General features: G+C 33.5%; 4 protein-coding genes across 9 annotated transcripts; all 4 read left to right on the top strand.

The window, feature by feature from the left end:
- Nucleotides 1–5967: 5967 nt before the first annotated feature.
- Nucleotides 5968–8915, top strand: LOC140842457 (WEB family protein At2g38370-like). 2 transcript variants are annotated; one of them, XM_073210382.1, is made up of 2 exons: nucleotides 5968–6284; nucleotides 7246–8915. In XM_073210382.1, the coding sequence occupies exons 1-2, from the start codon at nucleotides 6105–6107 to the stop codon at nucleotides 8761–8763; spliced, it is 1698 nt and encodes a 565-aa protein (XP_073066483.1). In that variant the 5' UTR covers nucleotides 5968–6104; the 3' UTR covers nucleotides 8764–8915. The 2 variants fall into 2 exon arrangements, with proteins under 2 accessions (XP_073066483.1, XP_073066482.1); XM_073210381.1 differs by having other exon boundaries at nucleotides 5968–6293.
- Nucleotides 8916–9140: 225 nt separating this feature from the next.
- Nucleotides 9141–11582, top strand: LOC140842460 (uncharacterized). Its single transcript, XM_073210389.1, has 6 exons — nucleotides 9141–9906; nucleotides 10238–10335; nucleotides 10416–10594; nucleotides 10800–10983; nucleotides 11257–11310; nucleotides 11440–11582. Exons 1-4 carry the CDS (start codon nucleotides 9887–9889, stop codon nucleotides 10896–10898), a joined length of 396 nt encoding a protein of 131 aa, XP_073066490.1. The 5' UTR covers nucleotides 9141–9886; the 3' UTR covers nucleotides 10899–10983; nucleotides 11257–11310; nucleotides 11440–11582.
- Nucleotides 11583–14597: 3015 nt separating this feature from the next.
- LOC140842459 (CBL-interacting protein kinase 2-like) lies at nucleotides 14598–17261 on the top strand. Of its 5 annotated transcripts, none has more exons than XM_073210388.1 (2): nucleotides 14598–14781; nucleotides 15379–17261. In XM_073210388.1, exon 2 carries the CDS (start codon nucleotides 15711–15713, stop codon nucleotides 17070–17072), a length of 1362 nt encoding a protein of 453 aa, XP_073066489.1. In that variant the 5' UTR covers nucleotides 14598–14781; nucleotides 15379–15710; the 3' UTR covers nucleotides 17073–17261. The 5 variants fall into 5 exon arrangements, with proteins under 5 accessions (XP_073066489.1, XP_073066488.1, XP_073066485.1 ...); XM_073210387.1 differs by having other exon boundaries at nucleotides 15307–17261; XM_073210384.1 differs by having other exon boundaries at nucleotides 15284–17261.
- Nucleotides 17262–18917: 1656 nt separating this feature from the next.
- LOC140842456 (transcription repressor OFP1-like) lies at nucleotides 18918–20415 on the top strand. The gene has a single exon (XM_073210380.1). The coding sequence runs from the start codon at nucleotides 19057–19059 to the stop codon at nucleotides 20158–20160; it is 1104 nt and encodes a 367-aa protein (XP_073066481.1). The 5' UTR covers nucleotides 18918–19056; the 3' UTR covers nucleotides 20161–20415.
- The last annotated feature ends 1341 nt before the right edge of the window (nucleotides 20416–21756 follow it).

Below are 21756 nucleotides of genomic sequence, written 5' to 3'. Positions count from 1 at the left end.
AGCGAACAAAGTACACTATGGATCAACTGAGAACACTTCAAATCATGAACAGTGATTCTTGAAGTAGGAACATTCAAGTACGACAATTAACAGAAAAGAGAACAAACACCAGAAAGATCGAACTTTGAAGAACAGATGTAATCGAATTACATGAACATAATCACTAAACTTTCAGCTGATTCATATACCTTAGGCATGAGATCCACGGCCAACGATGGACTGTAAAGCTTTCTTCACGATCAGAACCGGGTATCCACCTGGACTAAAGCACGACTTCGAAGAACTATGATCAATGGTACATTTCTCTTGATGCTCCGTAGCCCTGTCGTAGAACGACGAATCCCAGCTCGAAAACCTCTTTCGCCTGTGGGTAAAAGTGTTAGACCTCGGTGTCGTGGCTGCATCAGAAAACGAGGAGCGTGAGGACGGAGACCACGACAGAGAGGAAACCGAAGAAAGGGTGGATTTTGGGGAGGATGAGAAATATTGGTATTTCTTGGGGTTCATTCTCCTGAGCAAATTGTAGAGAAGCAGCTTGGATCTCGACCGAGTCTTGGAGTATTTCTTGGAACCGTTGGCGTAGTAAGAGGGCGGAGGAGTAAGCGGGGGGACGTTGGAATTGTCAGCAAGCGTGTGCTTGGGAGTGCCGGGGCAGGTCTCCCACACGAAGGGCACTGCCCCCGAAACGTCGCCATAGTAGACCCTGAAAGAAGGGTAGGATTTCGAACTTTCCTTGGATAGAAGCTTGTTGAAGAGCTTGCTATCTTCGTGTCTGATTCTGAATGATTTTTGATGAAAATCAGTGCTGCTGGTGAAAGGCATCTTGGGATATTGCTGAAAAGTGAAGAAACTGTGGAGTGATTGATGTATAAAACGGGAGAATTTAAGGCTGAAAGGATGGATCTGAACTCGGGTTTTGTACTTCGGATGAAATGCGACATTGGGATTAATAATAAAATTAAGTATATTATATTTATGCGTGAAGCATCTGTGTCGATATTTTTGGTTCAAAAGTTTCTGCTGTCTAAAAATTACGGGTAAATATTGGAAAATATATATGGAATATTTTGAACTAGAATTACCAATGTCTCGAGTTTGAACTCCAGCTCTAATTCAAACAAAAAATATCTTATTATTCAAATTTTGAATCAAGATCGAGCTCGAATACATGCATTTGATTATTTGATGCTTAAATTTTTCTTATTATTTGGCTAACTTCTGTTCACTTGCATCTCTCATCATGCTCACATACAGTAATCCTTGAATGCGTATATATAAAGATACAGAAAATAGCAAAAAAAAAAGAGCTGTAAATTGTATTTAATAATTTATATGTGAAATGTTTAATGTAGTTGGGATGTGGTCCATGTGAATGATTATTAATTGGGTATGTGAAATAAATGTGGCAGATTGGAGAATTTATATCATCATTCTTTGTTCATACTAGCATTAACGTATGAAGCACCATTCCTCTTCCACGACAATGCCAGAAACTAATTTAAATAAATGTTTCACTTATTTGTGAAGGACATATAATTTATATTAGGACATTGCGTTTTTGGTTTCACGTGTTTTTTTTTTTTTTTTTTTGATTTCAATCTTCTACGCTATCAGAGTTTAGTATTATTCATGTATCTTCTTATTTTTTTACAATTTTAATATTAGTCAAATATATATATATTCCAATTTCTTATACTTTTAGTCTTTGTTTATTAGAAGTGTTGATTTGATACTACATACGTCAGTATCATATCAACGTTGCAGTGATTTCACAATAAAAAATGCCGGGAAAAAAACTAAATTTTTAAAAAAAAACAAAGATAGTTAGATAGCATATTAAAACTAAAATTTAACAACATATATGAACAAAATTTCAAATAGACAATATAATATACATGACTAAAAATACAATTTTTCTTAATAATATTCATTGATATTGTAGTAAATATTATATTTAAAATCTAATTTGATTTGTCTAATTTTTTTTTTTTAAATTATCTGTTTTTTTTAAATGGTTATATATTAAGAGTGTTTAGTTTAATTAGGGAACCTAAGTTGGGTAGTACTTACGTATTATATAGTGCACAACAGACATTTGATTAGGACATGTATCCAACACTGACTATTAATTTGTCGGAACTTAATTTGTTCACATTATATCTAATTGCATATGATTTATATGATGTGTGTGTGATCTTTCAATTATTATTACTGGTTAAATAGATGTAATTAAATGCGTCATTACAACATTTTGGCCACATGTCTTAACATGCCAAGATCCCACATGCACAAGGGACACATGATCGATGCATGGCCATTTAATTTCATTTTCTTACCATTTAATATCGGCTTGGTATTTTGTCACAAAATTAGTTATATGTGTGTGTCTATATATATATATATATATATATATATATATATATATATATATATATATATTTGATGTTCTATTGTTAACTAACCATACTAACTTTTGTGTTCATCAATGATGTGATAATTAATAGATGAATGTCATTTCATTAGTGATACAGAAGTTGACACAGTTGGTAGACAATTTATCTATGTATAAATTGATGCAAAACCCTTGAAAGAGACAAAATCGTGGAGGAGATTTTTAATTTTTCAGAGTCATCTTTTAAATCTAATAGAGTGTGTGTAAAATTAAATATTATGTTTTTAGATAAGTGATTATTTGATTGCCTTTTCTGATTATTTTTACAAGTTTCTTCAGGATAAATAAGATGATATTTATAATCAGACAACTAAAATTTGGTTTGTATATTTACGAGGTAAATCATAATTATATTCTTATTTTCAATTTTTTCAGATTCTAGACAGTGTCTCGATTTTGTCTCAACTATAGTTTAATGTTAAGAGTTTGACGGCACTGTTTGACTCTGTTTTATGCAAAAGTTATAGTTATAGTAACGGTGCAACTTCAAATATTTGAAATGTAACACAATTCAAACGTCATGTTCGATTGTTCAACCTAGCTGAGACCGTCGTGCCTCCAACACATTGACTTATTAATGTTGAATTAATGAAATCGAGACATGATTTAAAACTCAAATTATATAATTGACACAAACAAAACTTACGAATTGTCCCTATATTTATTATCATGCACTAGACGCATAACTCTATGGGGCCTTGGGGTTTTATGACAACATTGATATAATATTAAAAAAATTGTTGGATCAATTAATTTGGGGATGAATTTTTAACAATTGTTTGTGTTTGAAAAAAAAAAAAAGGAATTCAAGCATATGATTTCGACTGTACTTGACTTGTTTTGATGAATTTAAGTCACGTGGAATTAAATTGATAATATATATCATATCAACTATGGAATCAAATTCAATAATTTAATTCTAAAAAACATAAAAATAGCTAGCTATCATAATATTTGTCAAATCAGTATACACTCAACAATCAAAAGATGATAGTTAATCCTATCCCATAGGATATATTCTACTTAAGCGGAAAAATTGTCCGGCGAGTGTATATCCAGCACGATATAATACAAGTATTCGACTATTCTAATTTAGTAGGTCTCTTGTGAGACGATCTCGTGAATTTTTATCTATGAGACAGGTAAACTCTACCGATATTCACAATAAAAAAGTAATATTCTTAGCATAAAGAATAATATTTGTCATGGATGACTCAAATAAGAGATACATCTCACAAAATACGACATGTGGGCTATGAGACTGTCTCATATAATTTTTTTTTAATTCTAATTTCCAGGAGCACGAGTGTATCATAAATTTTGAAATTTGAGTGGGTCTCATGTGAGGACCGTCTCACGGATCATAATCTGTAAGACGGGTCAACCCTACCCATATTCACAATAAAAAGTAATAATCTTATCATAAAAAATAATATTTTTTCATAGATAACTCAAATAAGAGATCTGTCTAACAAATACGACTCGGGAGACCGTCTCACACAAGTTTTTTCCCTTGAAATTGCCTAGTCCTGATATTAGTAACACAAATATTTGTTAACAGTTACTTTGCATAAAAACTAAAGGTCTGTTTCATTGATTCGGGGATCCATTTGAATTCATGTGTTAGGCCAACATATGCTTTTAAACAATTTCATTGCAAAGCGGTCATACCGTTGAAGTCCGAATGTTTTTTTACTTGTATAGGTCTCGCTCCATGTAATTTCATTTGTGGTCCATTTTATTAAAAAAATTATGGCGAAATTATTTTTTTCATGTATGTTCGTTTCTTTATAATTTTAGATTTTTCTGTCATCAAATTTCAATTTTAGTCCGCTGTATTTGTAACAAAGTCAATTTTACGACATGATATTGCTATCATCGTTTGAATGTTATCTTAAATGTTCTAAATATTTTTATATAATAAAATCTAATAATAATATTTAAGTTTTAAATATATTCATTACATAATATTAAGCGATTATTCAAATGTTTTACTAATTTTAATAATTAATAAAATAAAATAATATTTTGTATATAGGCCTAGTTTATTGCGATATGTGATTTGATCAAAATTTTGATTTTACAAATTCAGAATGAGAAAATGTTATCCCAATCAATCTAATCGAGGATGTCCTGTATCTCAGGGTCACTCGACAAGAGTATTGATAAATAACTAGTATGTCACTTATTTCATTGTAACTAATAATTAAAATTAGTAAGTATATTAGCATTTGATAATTATTTAAAATTATTTTTTTAATATAATAAATATATTTAAATTTTAAATATTATTATAAGCAATTAATATATTAAATATTTTATGACAAAACTCAAATGAGGATAATAATATTCTATCGTTAAATTAACTTTTTTTTATCTTGACTGACTAGAATTGTTACTAATAAATATATATATATATATATATATATATATATATAATATAATATATATATAATTTGTCTAACAAAATTTTAAAGAAAAAGCAAATATTTTTTCAAAAAGTCAAAAAAATTTCACTCATTAGATGCATAAATTTTGATTAAAATTTTATTTTTTTTAATATATGTTGAAAATATTAATATAAAATTCTAATTAAGATACAACACAGTAATAATAACATCGATCTACGAAGTACAAACAATTAATATACAGACAATTCACGACGAAATCCTTCGTTAAAAAGTTGAACGACATATATAAAAATATTTTATTTAATATGTTAGAAAATAGCGTGAACTAAATATATAAAAATAATACGAAACTTAAAATCATAATCAAAATAAAATGAAATTATATAACAAATGCAAACCTTTAAATGAAATTCAAGAAATATCATATTCAAATTTGAATTTTTTTTAAAAAAAATTGAAGAAACTTCAAGTTTATTACATATTTATTTTATATTTGTTTAAAACTTTAATACGTAAGATGGATGTATTAATAATTATAAAAAAAATTATAGCATAAATTTTATAACATGTGAAATTTTATAAATACAAACATTTTTTTATAATAATGTTCAAAATTCATGTGACTTTAAAATTTGTTACTATTATGAAGTCGTAATTGTTGTATCCTGGGAAACAAATTACCAATAACCAACCGTAAGTATCGGAGCAGGACCATATCGTTTTGACGAAAAAAAATCAAATTATTGCCTCGACTATTTACTCATAGTTATTTGGTTAACTCATTTCTATCTTATGATTTCCGAAGACAAATATTAAATATAACTTAAACCAACATATTCAAATGCTTATTCCACACGATAATTCAAATGTTCATTCTTTACTAATTTTAAGTAGAGCATGTGGTCTTACAGATATTTATTCGTGATATGTGTGCTCATATTTATAATAAAAAATAATATTTTTTCATAGATAACCTAACAGATCCGTTATATAAAACTAATACATAAAATCGTCTCACATAATTTTTATGAATTTGTGATTTAATATAGACATTTTTAGTAGTAAGAATAATAATTGTTTAAAAGAATCCAAACGTTGCAGTGTCCTCTTTCGACACAGCCCAACATTAAGTGAACGTTACCCACTTTGTTCTGCTCCACTCCCTTTCCAATGAACTTTCCTTTCGAACTCCACAGTTGCTCGTTCTAATAGACTTCTCGTGGATTCTTTTCTTTCTTACAATGGCCAAGGAAAGTTTGGAAAATCTTGAGCTGGTTCCGGAGATGAACCCTGAGACAGAAGTCGGTTCTGAGAGGGCTGAAATCGACACGTCTGCGCCGTTCGAGTCGGTGAAAGAGGCGGCGAGCCGGTTTGGAGGGATGGCATTCTGGAAACCCATTTCCCCAAAGAGTGCATCCGAGGTTGCATGTGTACAAATGCATTGTATTTCTTGTTAATTTTTTGTTTTGTTTTAGTTTATCCATTACTTCGTATATTTCTTATCTGGTGCTATGTTATTAAATAATGCCATGGTGTCGTAGTGTTGCTGCTTTCGCTAGCCTATGAATGTAAAGTACTTCATTGCCGTCGTCGGTGATGTTGCGATTTGTAGTGTCACTTTCGTTGTTTTGGTCATTTTGTCGCTTTTTTATTTGTCTTGTTTTAGCGAGTAGAGTTTTGAAATCTAGAATTTAAGTTAAGATTTCATCTTTTGAGTTTTAATTTCAGGAGATAATGGGTATATAGAACCACAATGGTTATAAATCATTCCCAGATAATTGCATTTTTTTGTGGATTGTGTTTTAAATCAACATAATTTGGGGAAATTCCGTTCTTTCATGCTCGTAGAGCCTGCAATTGTTCTTCTAATTTACTGTGGCAAGATGAAAATATTCCATCTTGGCTTTCTAGTATTGTAACTCGGGATTTGCCGATTTGATATTATGAATGTCTATTTTTTCAAAAAAAAAAAAAAAAAAAAAAAAAGTTTCCGCGCTTCCCTGTTTTATGTAATCATATCTTGCGTAAACACGTTGCCTATTTTGCAAAGAAGAAGAATTTGAAATTATTGGCTGTTTCTGGTTATAACTGAAAGTGGCAACTTACAACTTTTTTCGTATTAACTATTTATAGATGCTTTAGTTGTTCCTTGGTTTCTTATCTGGCCAGCTTTTGAAATTTGGGAACATTCTGCCTGATGAAGTAAAAAGAATGTTCATTTATTTCATCTGAAGTATAAACCTTTATCTCTATTATCATTGGAGATCTGTGTGTCCGAACAATATATAAGATAAGCCACCCAAATTTTTGAATCATGATGTGCATTAGCTGACTACTTTTTTACTGTGTTGATACTTTTTAACGGATACCATTCATTGACAGAATGATAATCAGATGGTTGACATTGTCAAAGTGGAGGAACAGGCGGCACAAATGGAAAGAAAACTGATTACTAAGGAGAGGGAGACACTTGATGTTTTAAAGGAGTTGGAAACAACTAAATTGATCATTAAAGAATTAAAGTTGAAGCTGCAGAAAGAGGCTTCTCAAGTTAATGTCGCCGTGAACGAAAATTCGCAGAATAACAGCATGAGTTTTGATGTTGAAACAGCAGATAAGGAAAATCTGGAAAGAAATATGAGTGAGCATCCCGACGAAAATGGTAATTCGGGCCTGGCTGCCTCTGCAGCCCCTGGGATCATTCTAATGGAGCTGAAACAGGCTAAGATGAACTTAACAAGGACTACTTCTGATCTTTCAGATATTCGAGCCATGGTTAATTTGTACCACAAGAAAATTGAGACAGAAAGAATGTTGCTTGAGAAGACTCGTCAAAGATTGTCTTCTAATACCGCCAAAATTTCATTTCTAGAGGATGAGCTAAACCAAACAAAACGGAAGCTTGAGATGTCTTATGATTCTGAAGTCCAAGGTGGTCATCCGTCAGATGTTGTCACAAGGGAGCTTCAGAGGCTAAGTTTGGAGACCGAACAATTTAAGAATGTTGGAAACATTGAAAGATCAGAAGTTTTGAGAGCATTGTCTGAGATTGAACAGACAAAAGATGCGATTAAGACAGCTCAGATCAAGTTGGTTGCTGCTAAAACCATGAAGGAAGCAGCCAGAGCTTCTGAAGCTGTGGCTCTTGCAGAAATCAAAGCTCTATCCAGTGCTTCTGAACAAAAATCTGAAGGGGTGACACTGACATTTGAGGAATACTCAACCTTGATCTCTAGAGCTCGAGATGCAAAGAAAGCTTGTCAGGATATGGAAGCGGATGCAATGCTTAGAGTTGATGAAGCAAATCTATCAAACTCGCATATCTTAAAAAAGGTGGAAGAAGCAACTGAAGAAGTTAAAATGAGCAAAAAGGCCCTGGAAGAAGCATTAAGCAGGGTGGAAGCGGCAAATAGAGGTAAACTGGTTGTGGAAGAGGCCCTTCGTAAATGGAGATCAGATCGTGGTCAGAATCGAAGTTCTGTTCATAACTCTACTAAATTTAAGAACTCCCATTCATCCCTCCACTGTAAAGAATCTCACATGCTGGACGTAAACTATCCGAATCGTGTGGATGATGATGAGCTAAAACCAGTCCTGAAGCCAACTCTGTCAATCGGGCAAATATTGAGCAGGAAACTGCTTCTAACGGAAGAGTGCGAATATGGGGTGCGAGCAGAAAGGAACACGGGGAAGCGCAGAGTGTCACTGGGACAAATTCTTAGCAGTAAATATAATTCTGATCCACGCGATGTTGAGAAAGCAGCAGCTGGTAAAAAGAAGAACGGACTTCCTGCGAAGAGAAAGAAGTTCAGTTTTGGTCGTATCACCCTCCTCATGTCAAAGCAAAGTAAAAAGATGAAGAAGAAACAAAGTGCAATCTCGATGTGTCGCAGCTCGTAAGATGAACTTTGGTGGATCGTCAGCTAAACACGGTGTTCCTAGTACTTGCCTGGTGTAGGTATTTGCCATGTATTAGTTTTGTGGGACAATCAAAATATGTACTTTTATGACGTAATTATCATGCTTGCAAGTGCCAAGTTGGGTTGAAAATAGCCGTTTCTTGCAAACAACTTGTATTAACAATATTTCTTTGGCCAGATTATCTTGCTTGTTTGTTGTGGTCAACTCTGAATTGGATCGAATATTCATGTTTTATACCCCAAATGCTACCGCAATCTCCCAAGAAATAAATAAATCAGGTATCAAATAATAGTTACAATTTTGTATTCATCACTAGATTATTATACACGCAGTCGATAATGTTATCTCAAATTGTCACGTCCATCCGTCCGTATCTTCTTTTCTTTGACAACAAAATTGCCATTTCTAGTATAATAATAGCAAATAACAATCTGATCTATTTATGGTACAAGCCTTAAATGTGTCAGTATCAGCGAAAGAGTCTAAATAAATGTCTGCCTTTTTTTCTCCTTTTCGTGGAGGGGACGACTATAGCCACAGCCCACAGGTGCGAGGCCAGTCCAAAGATATATACTTAATTTCGACATCAATTTATAACCTATTTTTAAGCTTATAGGAAGTATAAGGGACTCTTCTCTCCGCTTGTCTTGATATTTCTTGTCGCTTGAAGGAAAGGTACGGCTTTTCTTGACATTTCTGCGTGCATGTGTGTGTGCGTGTGCGTGTGTGACTGTTTAAGAATTGTTACGTAGTAATTCGAAGCTGATTCAACTTTGTTCTTGGATTCCTATTTTTTAAATTCATTGCAGGGTTCATGTTTTAGTCGTGCTCTACGAGTTCCATTGAGCTATTATTTCTGTTTTTCAACAAAAGATTTTGTAATTCTCCTGGTTGTAAGAAGATACGACCGAATCATTTTTCAATTGGATTTGAGAAATTTATAATAAGAATATATTTTTCTGGTGCTTCGTGAACAATCAACGGATTTTGTAGTAAGTTGGGTCACTGGCATGTGGGTTTTTCATGTGTTTCGCCATTGTTTTGAGGCACTGGTGTGGTATTTAATAATCCAGTACTGATTTAGAACGAGTTGTGAAATAGTATGACATATCATGCAGTGAGGTAAGCTCCGATTACCATTGAAACACTCTGATCCAATGACGACAATAGGCGCTTGAAGGTTCTTAGCTGAGCCCATCTGCAATCAATTTAAGTTCCTTGCAACTGAAACGAAGTTTAATTATTTGTTTAGCTTGGGCTCTTAGCTAGCTCGTAAACGACTTGGTTATCTGAAAATAGTTTACTTCCATGCATTTGTGCCATGGATGTTAACAGCATATGCATAATTTATCTTGATGTGCTGATGGTTTACAATTTTTTAACACAACCCACCTTTGTTTCTTTTCAAAGTACCACTCCTGAGTTTTAGATTAAGGTATTTCAATATCTGCAGCATGGACGCTAGGGTGCTCATATTTTTAGTCATAGTGAGCAGCTGGTGCTCTTATGCTAGAGAGCACCATTTTGCTAGAGAAAGTGCACTTGTTTCAGGTAGTTCTATCCATTATTTCCTTTTCTATTTAGTCTCAATTTCTGCTAAAATTGCACTTACGCCTGCCTCCGACTAGCAGATCTGCGGTCACTGGAAGACGCTCAATTTATGGAAGAATTCAGAAAGAATGATCTATGTACTTTGTGCAAAAAATTAGCTTCTGATGCCCTTAAATATCTAGCGGAGAACAAAACTCGAACAGAGATCATCAGTATACTTCACCAAGCTTGCACTAAAATACATCCATTTGAGAAGGAGGTAATGTGATAAATTTGGCTAGCTGTATCATTTTGTGGGGCAATAATCTTGGGATCAAGTCAGTATGTTTAGAACTCCACTTCAAGTACAGCGAAATGCTTGTTTTGATGCCATAATATTTGTATTGTTTCTGACATATTTATCGGCACTTCAAGTCTATCTTCCCGGCACTTCAAGTCTATCTTTGGCTATCTTGTCTTTGCAGTGCATAGTGTTGGTGGACTTCTATGCCCCTTTACTACTGTCAGAGGTTTCCTCAATGAAACCTACAGATTTATGCCAAAAAACCGACCTTTGCAAATAAAACATGTCCGTTTCTCAGTATGTTTCCAAGGACAAATGTGATTTATGTCGTAGTGTTATTACAGAGGCCTTATCCTGACACTGAGGTAACACATGGCTACAGCTTACAGATTAATAAGCATGAAGCTCTTATTTTTCAGATTCTTGGTGCTAGCTTTTCTGGAACCTGTAGTATTATTACATGCCAATATTTGGAATGTTTTGTTTTATTGTATTTGAATAGTTCATACTATTATTATATATCTAACGACTCATTGATCATATTGGAATGAATTCACCTGGCTTATATCATGAACAAACTTGGCTGGATCGAATTGGTGACTAGGATCTCAACTTCTGTTTATTTATTTCAGTTGCAGATAGTTAAGCTCCTTATGGAGGCATGTGGTTCAACTGGAAAAAATATCAAGAAGGTATCCATATTTTTCGAGCCGTGCTCGAAGCCCCAAATGCGCTTATATACGCATCATGGATCTCTAAATCAAATTCGTATGCATTTAATTTGTTATCTTTGATTTGAATTTGAATTTGAATATATGCAGTGCAAGAGTTTGGTGATTCAGTACACTCCTAATATTCTGGTGCATGCTCAGAAGTTGCTGGAAACTAAAGATCTGTGCTCCATATTGCATGCTTGTAATTTAACTCCAGTTACATACACATTTAAATGAAGAATTGTCGTCCATATTACGTACGACCTCTATATATGTGGTGTGGATACATATATATCTCTGTGTGTGTATAAAAAATATCTTGAAGCCTCGTGCTTCTACGCCACATAATAGACAGTTTAGTCCCTCTATAATCTGTCAAATTTCACTTTAGTCCATCGATAATGATAAAAAAGACTGTACACATGTATCATACATGCAGGATAACTAGTTTATATGAAAAATTGTCGTCCATATTACGACCTCTATATATGTTTGTGCGTGTGTGTATAAGCAAGAAATATCTTGAAGCCTCGTGCTGCTTCTACGCCACATAACAGACAATATAGTTCCACCAAATGTATCTGTTGTGGTGTGGTGTTTCCGTGTGGGGTTCTTATCATCAATGAATCAAGCTGCCAATTCTTACACTTAATGCCACCGTCGTTAAATAATTGATTAAAAACAAAGATTTCCTGAGAGAACCTACCGTTGATTTTTAGTGATAATTCTGTCTGTGAAAAATAGTTAGGGACCGTTCATTTGGAATTAAACATCAATATCAAATCAGTGACTCAAAAACCCAAAATTAAAATAGTTTGCGTAGATATTAATCATGCTTCTTTTTTGAAGTCTTGCAAGTGGTTAATCAATCAAGTAATAAATGAATGTGTTCTCATTTTTGTTTTTGCCTTGATAAAAATTAAATGAGTCAATGGTACACAAACAACCAAAAATTTTAAGTGTAGTTTCTAGAGATGGTGATGTTTCTTCGTTCTGTAGATAATTGGGGTTGGATGGGATTTGAGGCATCATGAAAAGAGAGGGGTGGGGGTCGGGGTAAAATACCAAGAAATGGAAAAAAAAATTACTAAAAAATTAAAAGTAAATAGAAAAAATATTTAAATATTTATACTTTATATAAATCATTACCAAACAAAAATTATTATAGATATTAGTCATGTACACAAGTGTTGCATGTGTAACGTAATATTTGAATATTATCATATGATATCTTATATAATTAGTAAGATATAAGATTTATTAGCATAAATCTGGATAAATTGAGATGGAGTATTTCTCTCTCTACGAGTCTTTTGATCATCCACATATATGTCGATTTTCAAAAAAAATTAAGTTACCCAAATGATATTAGAATATGGAGAGAAACAAAACACTCTCTATGTAACATAGATTAACCCGATAAATGGTAAGCTGAACAAACAAAATTGAAAAATACATCAGTGAGAGGGGTGACATTGTGTGCATTTGCACGGTCTAGATCTTGTTTCATAATCTGTAAAGCTACAATAGAGCATCTATATTTGTGGGTGTTATAAAAAATGTCATTTTCAATACATTATGAGAACTAAATTACTACTTGAACTGAAAAAAGAAAAGGAGAAAAGTCACTCTTCTCATATACATAAATAAATTGGAATCATAGAGAAACTATTTATAAGTCAACTCGTAAAAATGGAACCAAATTTTTTTAAAAAAAAAATTACATACGAAATTTTGATAGTAAAAAATAAATAAATACATAAAAAACAATATAATGAATTGTTTTGAAACCCAACAATTCATTATAGAAGACCCGTGGTCTGTTTCTTAATGGGCCAAAGCCTGAATGGTCCAAAAATACAAAACCCAATAATCAAATCGTTGTTTCTTATTTTAACTTTACACTCCTCGGTCGCTTCTTCTTGTCCTCTCTTTAAAGTTGACATTGTATATCGTTTTTCTGTAAAACTCGAAACTCTAGCTCAAATGACTTTCTTCTTCTCTTCTATTTAAACGATTAGGCCGATTCTTCTTATCTTCTCTTTAAAGCTGGTATTATATCTCGTTTTTTTTAAAGTTGAAATCCTAACTCAAATGACTTATTTCTCATCTTTTTTTTTACATGTCTCGACCGTCATTTAGAACACTAACTAAAAGTCAGTACCTAACAAAAGCACAAAAAAGTCACCATCTAAGATTTATAAAAAAACATTTTACAAAAAAAATGAAGGACATAAATATCATGTACCTAGACAACCTGCCTCCAAGCTAAGGCCTTGTCTTTGCAAGAACACACACTCCTTGAGTTTCTTAGTAAGAAAACCAACATTAAAATTTATACTATCAAGAAAGCACTGGACGACCAGATCAGTGCCAATTTGACAGCAGCCTCGATAGTTTGAAAGAAATTGATAGCAAAATAAAACAAACAAAAAAGGCGATAAAATATATGACGTTTAAAATATTAAAATTTACTATATTAATAATTATATTTTCAGTAAAGTGATAAATGTTAAAGAATATAATGATAAATGTAGAAAGATATTTACAATCATTATATCGTGATATTTTAATATTACTTCATGATATTTTGTATTAATTTATCATTAGATTTTGATAACTGAAATTTTCGTATTAAACTTTTTGTGTTTTAAGAATTGTTTTACAAATTTAGTTATACATATAACATTAGTCCATGTTAAATTATTTTTTTGATATCATAATTAATATCACATATTTGACGCCTACAAGAATATAATATAAGTTGCAAGTTGGTACACTAAATCACAAAAAAAATTGTCAGAAAATCTCACGAGTCAATTTTGTGAAATTGATATCATATTTGTGTCACACATAAAAAAAATATTATTTTTATATTTAAATTATTTTTTATTATTATAAATATGATCAATCTCTCACTCGAATAATGTTGTTTCATGGTTAAATTATCACACTTTTAAAAGGTTTGATCAATGATTTTATCGTAGATTCAGTATCTCAAAAATATATTTTATGATTTTTTTTTTTTTTGAAAAAAGCGTTTAAATAAATACATGCTTATAAATTTACGAACGTGTCTGCAGTTGGATAGTTAAATAAGATACTATTTCACCTCAATTTTTATATTCGATAATAAATTTTTTGAAAACATATTTATTTTCTTATTTGTTCTTAAAATTCGTATTAAAATTTATTATCATAGCATAAATAAATAATAACATTATATTATACTATAAATTGAAATTTGTTGTGTGTGAGATTTTAAAAGGTTTTCGTGTAAGCAGGTAATATGGATTAGCTATTTAGCTGTAGACAACGAAGTCGGTGACAAAGTGCAGTGGCTAACTTTGTGGCACCTGGCATTGGCAAGCCTTTCGGCAAGATCGGAAAACACGTATATAAATTTGGCAACTTTACGGATCTAGGAAGTGTGTTCTTTCATTCAAAAAGGTTCATTGAAACGAGACCCTCTCTATTTTTTTCTGCTATTTCTGTCTCTCTCCGTCTGTGTTCGAGAGATTTTGAGGTGATTTTTCTTGTCTTTAATCTGGGTTTTTTTTTTTTTTTTTTGCATCCTTGTACCTAATTTGATTGGCGGCCTTAATTTATTATGTTGAAATATCTGGTAAATTCTTGATTTGGCTTAGGCAGTTTCTGTCCTGTTTAAAGATGTTATTTTTTGAGGTTTGGAGGGTTGTGCGACTGAATATTCTTACTGGTCAATTGATTCGGAAGTTTACATCAAGATTGCTTTTTGTTCATACGTTGATACTTGGTTATTCTTGTTTTTATTCTTTCTTGAGTTAAATTACTCGTTTCCCTCCATTTACTTTTATAGTTTGGATGTGAAATTGCACTGATTTTAAGGATAGTTGCTGTTTTCGTTCTAGTGTTTATATCCAGGAGAGAAATCCCAAAATCAAGATTTCTCTAACTTTTCGATTTCTTTCAGGTTTTGTATTACATCTATTTTAGTTTTGAGATATCAAACAATCCCCTGTTGTTGCGATTGAGGTTTGATACCTAGAAACTCCTCATCCTCTGCAGCTTTCTCTAGCACAAACAAAAACCAGGGAATGCTGAAAGATGTGCTTGCGGGCTGGCCAGTCTTTTTCTTATTTTGTTGAGGCAGAAACTCCATTCGAGCCACGGTTCTTGATCCTTGATGCGATTGGACAAATAACTTGTAACCTTCACTGCTGCTGTCAAAACAAAACAGTTACTGAATACTCGAGGGGAAAAATTCTTTCGTATCATGACCTTTGTGAGGATGGTTGAGTGATGGCAAACTTAAAGTTTACGGCTTCTCTTACAAGCTTTAGAAACTGTGAAAGCTGTTAAAGTAGTGATTTGTAGTTTATTAGTATATATATCTGAGGATGGAAAGTAAAGGAAGTGTGTTGATGAAACAGTACGAGGTAGGGAAATTGCTGGGGCAAGGAACCTTTGCAAAGGTTTATCATGCAAGGAACCTCAAAACCAATACGAATGTGGCAGTGAAGATAGTAGACAAAAAGAAGATATACAAGGCTGGGATGATCGATCAAATCAAGCGTGAAATCTCTGTAATGAGACTTGTTAAACACCCCAACATCGTGCAGCTTTACGAGGTAATGGCCAGTAAAAACAGGATATTTTTCGTGATGGAGTATGTTAAAGGAGGTGAACTTTTTAACAAGGTGGCCAAAGGGAAACTGAAAGAAGACGCTGCAAGGAAATATTATCAACAGCTGATTAGTGCTGTAGATTTTTGCCATAGCAGAGGTGTTTATCACCGTGATCTCAAACCCGAGAACCTTCTTTTGGATGAAAATGGGAACTTGAAGGTTTCAGACTTTGGATTCAGTGCCCTTGCAGAATCCAAGCGACAGGATGGATTACTTCACACAACATGTGGGACGCCTGCCTATGTTGCTCCAGAAGTTATTAACAGGAGAGGGTATGATGGATCCAAAGCAGATATCTGGTCATGTGGGGTGATCTTATATGTTCTGTTGGCTGGATATCTCCCTTTCCATGATTCAAATATAATGGAGATGTACAGGAAAATAGGAAAGGCAGAGTTCAAGTTTCCAAACTGGATCTCTCCCGATGCTCGTAAGCTGATCTCCAAAATACTGGATCCCGGTCTAAACACCAGGATATCTATATCCAAGATAATGGAAAATTTGTGGTTTCGTAAAGGATTCCAATCAAAGATCCCATGGGCTGATGCATACTCCAAGAACAGCAATATAGAAACTGAAAAGAAAACCGCCATCGATGCCGATGCAACATTGAAGGCAGATATTGATAGTCTCACTTCCTTGAATGCCTTTGATTTAATCTCCCTTTCGAAAGGTTTTGATTTGTCGGGCTTATTTGAGGAAAATGATAACAAGAGAGATTTCAGGTTTACGTCCGATCAACCCGCCAAGAACATCATATCAAGGATGGAGGATTTGGCCAAACGGTTGAAGCTGAAGATTATGAATAAGGAGGGAGGATTACTAAAATTTGAAGGATCTAAATCCGGAAGAAAAGGGATGCTGTCTGTTGATGCAGAAATTTTTGAGATTGCACCAGATTTTCATTTAGTTGAGATGAGGAAGGCCAGCGGAGACACCTTGGAGTTTCAGAAGATGATGAAGCAGGACGTTAGGCCATCCCTGAAAGACATTGTTTGGACATGGCAGGGCAACAAGCCTCATGCGGATCCGCAACTAGAGCTATCAGAGTCACAGCCATCCCAAGTCCCGTAGTTGCAGGACCACACGCCTTAATAAATATGTAGGCAAGGGCATGAATCTTGGCTTGCTATTTCTTAGCAGTACATAGTTCGCTTTGGTGGAAGTGATGCTTATGTTATGTTTAATCACATCTAGAATCGGTTATCGTCTTGGAGAATGCAGTCGTTTCGTTTTAATCAGATACATATTTTGTTGTTTCAATACGCATCAATAACTAGATTCTCCAGTTAGGTGGGATGTATGAATTATGATCAGCCCAACTTCTTGTTGGTTATTATAATAGAGGCCCTCATCTGTGATTGTTACCATTACCCTTCCCTCCCATCCCACCTATTCAGCCATTCTCCATGTCGCCGCTCCTCCACTATAATCCTTGTTTCCGCCGTTTGAGTTCCGTTTCTCTGACGCCTACGATTCGGATTCGAGCAACGCTGCGGCCACGGGCATAGCGCCGGTCAGGTTGGTGACTATGTATATAGTCATAAATCAGAATACTTCTTCAGCTACAAAAATTTACATATTTTCTTCATTTCAAGTAAAATTAAATAAAAGCTATAGTCGTGGTCTGATGCAAGATAAGAACCCATCCAAGACATCATTTCATGAAATATAAATATCTGTTACATCTGAGTCCTGAGATATTTTTTAATTATTCTTACGAATTGTTTTCAAAGCACCGAAAATAAAAAATTCAAATTTCGTTTCGTATAATTTTCTCCCAAATTTAGAGTATAATATTCCATGCATGTGTGAGTAAAGATAAGTTTCTCACGTTCAACGAGACAAGATTTTACCTACAAATATTAAATTTTGTTATCCATTCCATTACATAATTAGCCTTTTAATAATGTATCTTATCATCTACTTTCTCATATTATTTATTTATCTAAATTATTTATCTTATATCAAATTAAACAAACCATTATTTATCAATCAAATCAAATACTATATTATCTATCATTATTACATTAAATTATTTATCTCAATATTATTATTAAATTTTTAACTTTAAATTGTGCCTAAATTTATAATAATATATAACTGCCTTTCATTTTCCAAGGCAAGGTGGATGAATTATTATACAAACCACACTCATTCTCACTATTTAGTGATAACTACATCTCATCAATGCTCAATTATCTGATAAATCCTATACATTCTTCAATTGGGTTTGGCAGAATAGTTTCGATAATTATTTAGAATGTAAGAGGTGGCCGACACATGCATTAATCATCCAATTTCTCCATTATATATATTTTTTCTACTTCAAATTACTATATTCTTGGTACGTTCGGTAGTTAAATGATTGATTCATAGAACAGAATAAATAAATAAATCGATAAATTTTTGTTATCTAATAAATAAATAAAAATAGGTGTAGAGCAATAACTATTTTACTTGTCGAATCCACATAAAATTAGACAAATGATCTCTCTCATGTCAACAAGATCGAGTGTTATTTGGATGCCAAGAATGGTCTTTAAGAGCATTTATTTAAAGGCTTTATTTTATCATAAAAAAATTTAATAAAATCTTCAATTTTATAAGATACATCTTCGACTATTATTTTTTATATCAAAAATAAAATTTTTATTTGTAAATATAGATAAGTTTGGGATTTAAATGGACTTACTCTGATTTTAGGCAAAAACCTGTGTGAGACGATCTCACGGGTCGTATTTGTGAGACGGATCTCTTATTTGGATCGTCCATGAAAAAGTATTACTTTTTATGCTAAGAGTATTATTTTTTATTGTGAATATCCGTAGGGTTGACCTGTCTCACAGATTAAAATTCGTGAGACGGTCTCACACGAGACATTCTCCTTATTTTATAATCACAGTTTGTTTTGTGGCACAAATTTCTTCCTGGTGCACCCCATCAATCGCCCCCCTCTCCTATTTAATCAAACGCATATCTTCGCTCACTACCCACACACACACAGAAGCAGTCTCGTCTCGAATCCTCGCTTTCCATTCAAAGATTTCTTTGAATTATGGGCAATTACAGGTTCAGATTGTCTGACTTGATACCAAACTCCTGGTTTTACAAGCTTAAGGAGACTAACAAAGCCAGAAAAAATCAGCAGAAATCATCTTCTTCTCCATCATCTTTCGCAGTTGCAGAGCCCAAAACACATCTTTCTAACCACAGAAAATCTTACCATTTCACAAGGGACCTCACCCTGAGCTCCAATTCACCTCTCAAACCAAGAATTTCGTACAGACAGTGCTCTCCCGTGGAACCGCCGAGAAGATCATCCAGAAGAAGAAGAAGAAGCACTAAAAGGGTTAGACCGCCACAGAGGTTCCATACTTCCTCAGTTTCCGCTGATTCAAGCTGCCGGGCCTCCCTGGAATCCGCCTGGACTAAGCCTCCGGTAGAACCCCCGAGTCCCCGTGATATTGATCAAACATTATCCTCTGATTACGATTCCATCTCTCCAGAATATGGCTCAGACCGCGGCCTGACCCCCGACACGTTCGACGGCATGCTTTCTTGTTCAACCTCCTGCAGATGCAGCGTCGACAACGACACAGTATCTGAGCACGATCATCTCCCTCCAATCATTACCAAGAAATTACAAGAGCCGACCAAGATTCCAAGACCCTCGGCCGATTTTTCGGAGAGAAGTGCGTACGGGTCCCTGTCTGTTAAGGTAATGAAAGAGGACTTCTCAAGCACTGCCAGTACCACCAGTAGCAGCAAAGATCATCAAAACAAGAGAATTACGAGCCTCGTCGGACGAAATTCGCCGAAAGCATTGTCACCCGGCCTGAGGCTCCGCACGAACTCTCCAAGAATCGGAAACCTACGGATTCAAGCTAGGAAGAACACAAGCATAAGTTCAAATCCAAGCTCGGGTTCACGTCGAAGTGTCTCGAACAGTTTTGCAGTGATGAAATCTTCCAAAGATCCTCGGAGGGATTTCAGAGAATCAATGGTGGAGATGATCGTGGAGAACAACATCAGAGCTTCCAGGGATTTGGAAGAGCTTCTGGCTTGTTATCTGTCGTTGAATTCTGATGAGTATCACGACCTCATCATCAATGTTTTCAAGCAAATTTGGTTCGAGTTTCTCCATGTTCGTCTCAAGTAATTTTTGTCTTTCCTTAAGGGTAAATTTTTCTTCTTTGTTTTTAGATGGTGTAGTGTATTATTATCTTAAATAATTTGTGGCAGTTGGGAGGTTTGGTGGAGTATATTAAAATACCTTCCAAATTAAATAATTGATTGTTAGAGATTCTTATTTATTATTAATTCAAGCCCTTATTGTTGTCATGTAAATATTACGTTCAATAGATATTTGAAATCTAGCATATGTATACAAAAGAAGCATACTCTGTGGCACTAAGGCTGTCTGAGTTAGGATTTGATCCCTTACCAACATTTTTACGGACACGCTCTGTGTGTTTTCGAGCAAGCTTGTCGCATAGAAATAGTTCAATATTGTTTACACGACTAGCGTGATTTACATGTTATTATGTAGTTTGGAGTTTTCCCAATACGCATTGAAAGACAATGAATGCAGGTTTTCGCGTCGTTAAAAAAACATAATTTGTCTTCTCCAATGAGTGCTGAATTGATGGAGTAGGTGAACGTTTGATTAATGATCAATTGTTCGATTCACTCAATTAATACATTTTCAGGCGAGTATGCTCGGAGCATGTTACCTAACTAACGTAGTTTGCAAATTCTGTTAATTTGACGAGTTTACTTAGTACACACCGAAAACTAATACTTATGTGTTCTCATGTCATTAAAAAACGTACTTTTTGTTTCTTTTGGGACTTTTCATAATACTTCCAAAACTATACATATAGTTACATAAAAATATAAAACTATGTTTTTGCATCAAATAATTAAATAAAAATATAAATCAATAATGTAATGAATAAGCCCATAATTTGCAAAAAAAGAGGATGAAATGTTGTATGGTACTTCTCTTGATATAATATAATTATGCGATGTTGCTTGACAATAATTAAAAGAGTCATAAATAGTCCTTCACGCTAGTAAAAGTATTTTAGTCGAATTGTTAATATTTGGTTCTCATTCAATAATTTGAAATTTTTTGTTTATTTTTTTTCCAAACGCCATGAAAAAAATATTGGCTTTGGGCAAGAAAATAGTCAAAACAAAATAATTTCAAGTATGTGAGAGCTATGTTGATACGGCGTTGCTTCCAATTTTCACTAGAATAAAAACGAGATACTAGAAAGAAAAATTGAGTAGGTCTCTTGTGCGACTGTCTCAAAAATCTTTATCTGTGAGACAGATTAACCCTACCAATATTCACAATAAAAAATAATACTCTTAGCATAAAAAATAATATTTTTTCATAGATGACCCAAATAAGAGGTTTGTCTGACAAAATATGACTCGTGAGACCATTTCACACATGTTTTTGCCAAGAAAATTACAGTAACACATCCTTACAAATATTTTCTTCAGTAGTTCAATCGAAGTTAAATTGGGGCAATCTAAATACATGTATAAAAATATCCTTACATAAAATAAAATTGTTCAATTGGTTAAATGACTCCTTTTAAATGTACATCTCAATTATTTAATTTTCCTTCCATTTTTTTATATATTTTTTTTGGAAACTGTTATGTATTAAAAGAAGATATCCTTTTTAAGGACAAGGTCAAATCAATTTAAAAATTCAATGTCCAAGCATTGTCTTAAGCAT

This window comes from Primulina eburnea, chromosome 10 (assembly GCF_022965805.1).
Source record: "Primulina eburnea isolate SZY01 chromosome 10, ASM2296580v1, whole genome shotgun sequence".
NCBI classification, from domain to species: Eukaryota; Viridiplantae; Streptophyta; class Magnoliopsida; order Lamiales; family Gesneriaceae; genus Primulina; species Primulina eburnea.
The sequence above is the reverse complement of the archived record's forward strand: the minus strand, read 5'-3'. Positions and strand labels throughout refer to the sequence as shown.

Excerpts from the sequence above, each read along its gene's own strand:
- LOC140842457 (XM_073210381.1), top strand. The coding sequence starts at position 6,105 with ATGGCCAAGGAAAGTTTGGAAAATCTTGAGCTGGTTCCGGAGATGAAC. Across the intron at positions 6,294-7,245 it reads GTGCATCCGAGGTTGCATGT|AATGATAATCAGATGGTTGA; the intron begins GTACAAATGCAT and ends ATTCATTGACAG.
- LOC140842460 (XM_073210389.1), top strand. The coding sequence starts at position 9,887 with ATGACATATCATGCAGTGAG. Across the intron at positions 9,907-10,237 it reads ATGACATATCATGCAGTGAG|CATGGACGCTAGGGTGCTCA; the intron begins GTAAGCTCCGAT and ends CAATATCTGCAG. Across the intron at positions 10,595-10,799 it reads TACATCCATTTGAGAAGGAG|TGCATAGTGTTGGTGGACTT; the intron begins GTAATGTGATAA and ends TTGTCTTTGCAG.
- LOC140842459 (XM_073210388.1), top strand. The coding sequence starts at position 15,711 with ATGGAAAGTAAAGGAAGTGTGTTGATGAAACAGTACGAGGTAGGGAAA.
- LOC140842456 (XM_073210380.1), top strand. The coding sequence starts at position 19,057 with ATGGGCAATTACAGGTTCAGATTGTCTGACTTGATACCAAACTCCTGG.